Below are 6000 nucleotides of genomic sequence, written 5' to 3'. Positions count from 1 at the left end.
AAAAAAAAGATTAAGAATAGGAACAGAAAAAAGATAGTTTGCAAAAAGAATAGATTGTAATCATAAAAGGCTTAGCAAGGAAGAAAATAGCACAAGTGATATTAAAATGTAAAAAGCCTTTTCCTCTGCTTTTGTTAAAATGTGTGTCTTAATTACTTTACTTTCTTTCATTCGGTTGGTTGGTTGGTTGGTTTTGGGTTTTGTGTGGTTTTGGGACAGGGTCTCACTGTGTAGCTCTGTCTATTCTGGAACTTACTATGTAGACCATTCTGGCTTTGAACTTACAGAGATCCACCTGCCTTCTGCCTACTAGGTGCTGAAATTAAAGACATGTGCCACCACCTCCAGCTTTAGTTATTTTCTATTGCTATAAAGAGATACCATGACAAAGACAACTTATAAAAGAATTTAATTAAGGGCTTGCTTGCAGTTTCAGAGGATTAATAGAACCCATGACCATCATGGTGGGGTGCATGACACCTAGCAGGCAGGCATGGCACTGCAGCAGTACTGAGAACTTACATCTGATCCACTGACACAAGATAAAGAGAGAGAAACCTCAAAACCCACCCCAACGACACCTCCTCCTTCAATACAACCAGTCTTCCTAATCCTTCACAAACAGTTCTACTAACTGGAATCAATTATTCGAACGTGAGGCTATAGGGGCCATTGTCATCCAAACCATCACACTGTAATTTACGTACTGCTATTGACTACTTGTCTGCAATCAGCTTGTATGTCTGTGAGTGCACTTGTGTGTATGCCTGTGTGTAGAAGACAGCCTCAGTTATCATTTCTCATGCTTTCCCATCCTCAGACATTTTTGTGGTCTGGGGGAAAGAAAGGACAAAGTCTCATACTGTCCTGGAATTTACCAGGTGTCTTGCTTGAGACCCCAGTGATCCACTATCTTTAATTTTCCATGGGCATAATAAGCCAAGGCCACCTTGCCTGAAGATTTTGTATGAGTCATGGGGTTTGAACTCCAGGTCATTGCTCCCAGACTTTTTTGTTGCAAGGCAGGCATTTTGTGGAAAGCTTTTCCATTGGGATCAGCAGCTACAAATAACAACACCAAGACTTATTAACTATGAAAGCTCAACCTTGACTTATGCTTGTCCCACTATCTCTTTTTTTTTTAAATATTTATTTATTTATTATGTATACAATATTCTGTCTGTGTGTATGCCTGCAGGTCAGAAGAGGGCGCCAGACCTCATTACAGATGGTTGTGAGCCACCATGTGGTTGCTGGGAATTGAACTCAGGACCTTTGGAAGAGCAGGCAATGCTCTTAACCTCTGAGCCATCTCTCCAGCCCCCAACTATCTCTTATAACTAAAGTTGACCCATTTCTATTACTCTTTGTTCTGCCACGTGGCATTACCTCTCTTCCATCTTGTGCATCTAGTTTCCTCTCTGTGAATCTTTCCTTGCTAGTGAATCTGCCTTTCCTCTTCCCAGAGTTCTCTCCTTGCCCAGAAGTCTCACCTATACTATCCTGCCTAGCTGTTGGCCATTCAGCTTCTTCTCACATCAGTCACAGCAACGCATTCCATAGGTGTACGAATATCCCACAGCAGCACGTCATCTCCTGAGCCGTCTCCACAGCCTAGTAGTCAGATTTTTAAAATAATATTTTAAGAAAAAAAGGTCAAATCTCTCCTTTTCTCTTCAGACAGTATGGCTTTTTTTCATATTTGCGAGAGCTATTTGATGCACCTGATCCTGTGATGAGTTATCTTTGCTGTCAGTATCATATTCATGAAGTTCCTGTGGGAACCGAAAGGACTCGAGAAAGAATTGAACGGGTAAGAAAGTAAAGATTTAAAAACTCTCTTTGAATTTAACAGTTGTAATAGGTCATAAAACTGTGACGTTTAGCTAATATTTTATAGTAGAAGTGATGCAGAATTACTTAGAACAAATTAGTACATACTTTTATTTTTAGCAGAATAAAGTTAAAACCTAGAATGTCTGGATGCTCTTAGCTGATTCTACCTTGCTTTATTTATATTTTTATATATATATTATATATATATATATATATATAAAATGATTATTTAATCTTTAAAAATTTTACACTCTAGATTATCTTTCAAGTGTGCTTTAGAATGGTAGACAGGGAAATAAGTATTCTGGTAAACTTTCACCTTCTTAAAGCTTTTATTTAAGACCGTTTCAGTAAACAAATGGCCACTTTTCATAAGATCTTATTTTCTTAGCAAATACATCCTTAAAGTTTTTTGCAAACAGGGACAGAACAAATCTTTCTTAGAACAGGCTTTTCTTTTTATTTATAAGGGGTTTGTTGTTCTTTGTGTTGTTTTTGTTTTATGAGACAGAATGTCATGTTCCCAGGCTCTCCTTAAATTACTGTGGAGCTGAGTCTGATCTTGAATTCCTTTATCTTTTTTTCTCAGACTCCCAAATGCTAGGATTGCAGTTAGTTATACACCACCACACCCAGCTTGAGCTGTTTGTGTATTTTTGAAACTACTTCATTTATGTTTTTATACTGTATGTGAACTGAGAATTAATTACAGACCTACCTGCTTCATTCTCCTCCTTTATGTTTCAAAAACATTTACCTAAGATACATTAACCACAGTTTAGAGACATTGATTAATCGTGTTATTTTAGCTCTGGTATATTGGTCTTTTAGAATTTTCCTGGTTTATGTTCTTAATTCTTTTTTATTTTAAAGCCAAACAATGATACTATTAGATAGATAGATATTTGAAATGTAGTAATTTTTGTTCTTAATTTTTTAGTCATAGTTTTTATTAGAATGTTTATGATTCCTACTTTACATTATAGGTAATACAAGAAACTCGATTAAAACAAATTTATACAGCAGAAGAAAAGTATGTGTTAAAAACTTCTTTATATTCAAATAAAGTTATTTCTAGTAACACATCCCTGAAAGTAGCCCAGTTCCTCACTGTCACTGTGGATCTAGAACAGAGAAGACACTTGGAAGAACAGCTAAAGGTTGGTTCACTGCATAGTTATTAAATTATTGGCTGGATTTTTTAATACTTTGGAACTTTAAAAGTTTTTGTTAACAATTTGATTTTTCCATAGGAAATTAATAGAAAATTGGAAGCAGTGGAATCAGGATTGGTGACCTTACGTGATACGAACAAGCATCTCGAGCTCAAAGACAATGAGCTGAGACTGAAAAAGAAGGAACTTCTTGAAAGAAAAACCAAAAAAAGACAACTGGAGCAGAAAATCAGCTCCAAGCTGGGAAGGTATCTTGTAGCTTTGGGAGGGGAGCTCAACGAAACACAGCATAAGAGCCTACTGGTTCAATCCTATGATGTCAACAGCTTATAGTTATTTCTAAAGTTTTAATATTAATGCTCATGTTACAATTGTGGTACATAGGACAAAAGTCAATCAGACTAAAGTGTTCTTTCCAGACCTTTGATCCCTTTAATGCCTATGAGTATAATTTAGAGTACAGTTAGAAATTATATTGATACAGGAAAATGGCAGTTGAAGGTTCTTTCCTAGGGCCTGTGAATTCTCCAGCTATGGGTAATTGGCTAGGTTTATATTACCTGACATGAAATACCTCCTATGGAGTGAATCTTAAGTACAATTAAATAGCTTTTGGTTTCCCCCCAAGATAAAAGTGTGACTGTTAGGTAAGGAAGAGTGGAAATGCTGTGAATGCAGGAGTCTACTGATTTCTCGGAAAATAAATTTAGATTAAGAGAAATGGGAAAGTCAAAAATATTTCTTTAAAGAAGAAAACAATAAAATAAGGTCGGAAAATTTTTGTGATTTTTTTTTTAATCTTTTTCTAGGCAAACAGTTTCTTTTTTAGGTTTTCTTTTTTAATTTTTGGCCTTATCACCTTTAATCCTTCACTTTAATACTATGTTTAATTGTTGATAAACCATTAGACTTTACTGTGTGACTCCACTTGAACTTTACTGTTGGACCTATTGCTTAAAACTTTCTCTTCTTTTGAAAAATCTAGTAATTTTTGCAACACAATGACTTTTTGCCCATTACCAGCCCAGTGGTTTTATTTGTGTCCTTAATACACTTTGTGGTTTTGGGGTGATGGTTGGACCCTGTGCAGTTCATCCGGAATACTATTGCAAAAGTTGTTTTTTATTTTTACTGTTTGAAAATTTTGCTCGTCTCCACCTTGTGCTTCCTAGGACTGGTTTTCATAATTATTCAGAAACTTGTTTTCCTCTCTAGCAACTCGCCTTGTACCCCATCCACTGTACTTAATGGTTCTTGTTTATTACTACTTCTGTCCTTTCTCTCGTTAGCCTTGGAGTCACCATGGTTTAGTGGAAGACCATGGACAGCAAGTTGGTGTTAATCGTAGCCTGCTGCTTCATAGCTATAGTCTTCGGTGACTTACTTAACTTTTCAAACCTTTGTTTCTTTCTTTTTTCTTTTTCTTTTTTTCCCTTTTTTTGGTTTTTCTTTCTTTTTTTATTGATTTTTATTGAGCTCTACATTTTTCTCTGCTCCCCTCCTTGCCTCTCCCCTCTCCCTTTCAACCCTCCCCCAAGGTCCCATGCTCACAATTTATCCAGGAGATCTTGTCTTTTTCTACTTCCCATGTAGATTAGATCTATGTAAGGCTCTCTTAGTGTCCTCATTGTTGTCTAAGTTCTCTGGAGTTGTGGCTTGCAAGACAGGGTTTCTCTGTAGTTTTTAGAGCCTGTTCTGGAACTAGCTGTTGCAGACCAGGCTGGCCTTGAACTCACAGAAATCCACCTGCCTCTGCCTCCTGAGTGCTGGGATTAAAGGTGTGTACCACTACTACCTGGCTCAAACATTTGTTTCTTAAATTTTAAACACTTGCTGTGTAGCTGAGCGTGACCTTAAACTTCTGATTTTCCTGCCTCTGCCTCACCACCACTCCTGATTGATGCTGCTGGGGGAGGGGAGGGGATTGAGTCCAAATCTTCATGCTTGTTAAGCAAGTACTTCACCACCTGAGCTACATTCCCAACCCTGTGTTGGTTTTCTTCTTTTTTGGTTTTTCTTCTGTTTTTCCTATGGAGTATCTCTACCTGCTTAAGGATTGTGTTTCATGAACACTATAGTAACAACTTATATTAAAAATAAATTCTGGGCTAGATATTATGCTATATTGTTTGTTTTTTTTCTCCAAAGTTCAGTGAGAGGAAATTTTATCATCTTCAGTTTACAGATGGAAAAGCTTAACCTCCACAGTGTAACTTGTCGAGTTCTACTTATTGATGACTAACAAAGGGGAAATTCAAATGCCCTTTCTCACTCCATATTCTGCATCAGCATTATTACTGACACTAGACTGTGTTGGTCATATAGCTGTACAATATATTTTGATCCTGAGTGATTGCATTAAGAAATGTTTAATCTAGGAGCTAGCATTTATGTGTCTGGTTATCATTGTAACCCAAAGAACTTCAGGGGACGTAAGGCTTTGGGCTTCATCCTGTGTTTAGCTCTGATCTCTCCTTCCTTATGTGTGTCTGTCATACAGTATAAGACTGATGGAACAGGATACTTGCAATCTGGAAGAAGAAGAACGAAAAGCGAGTACCAAAATCAAAGAAATAAACGTTCAGAAAGCAAAACTTGTTACTGAATTAACAGGCCTAGTAAAGGTAAGGTATTTTCTTAATTTTTGACATCTGGATACTAAAATTTAGTAAGTTTAGTATCTTTAGTAAGTTTAGATTATGAGACATAATCTCTTCAGTGTTTTTCTGTTTTAGTAATAATAATAAGCAAGAGATTTTTATGATTAGTTTCAGCTTGTTTAGGTTTTAATGCTTACACTGAATTTTAAAAGTTTCTATTACATCATTAGGCTAAATTATTTTCTTCCAGATGACTTAAATATATAGGAAATTACTTTTTAAAAGTAGCTTTATATGAACTATTTGATCACAGTAGAAAGATGTTAATTTTTCATGATTCATAATTTTGTTTTGAAAAAACTGGCATTTTTCATAGTTGTAAAACTTAG

The 6000-nt window shown here is 36.1% G+C and overlaps 1 protein-coding gene across 5 annotated transcripts in view; it reads left to right on the top strand.

Moving 5' to 3' along the window:
- The window catches only part of Smc5 (structural maintenance of chromosomes 5), a 74862-nt gene that overhangs the window by 44705 nt on the left and 24157 nt on the right, over positions 1 to 6000 (top strand). For all 5 annotated transcript variants that reach the window (XR_003377286.1, XM_005352067.2, XM_013348080.2 and 2 more), the window contains 4 exons: positions 1681 to 1813; positions 2823 to 2996; positions 3090 to 3259; positions 5512 to 5635. Coding sequence is in view for 4 of the 5 variants with exons in the window: in XM_005352067.2 (XP_005352124.1) it covers positions 1681 to 1813; positions 2823 to 2996; positions 3090 to 3259; positions 5512 to 5635 (601 nt within the window). In the remaining variant the exon portion in view is untranslated. The remainder of the gene's footprint in view (positions 1 to 1680; positions 1814 to 2822; positions 2997 to 3089; positions 3260 to 5511; positions 5636 to 6000) is intronic.

Source organism: Microtus ochrogaster, chromosome 8 (assembly GCF_000317375.1).
Source record: "Microtus ochrogaster isolate Prairie Vole_2 chromosome 8, MicOch1.0, whole genome shotgun sequence".
NCBI lineage: Eukaryota > Metazoa > Chordata > Mammalia > Rodentia > Cricetidae > Microtus > Microtus ochrogaster.
The sequence above is the reverse complement of the archived record's forward strand: the minus strand, read 5'-3'. Positions and strand labels throughout refer to the sequence as shown.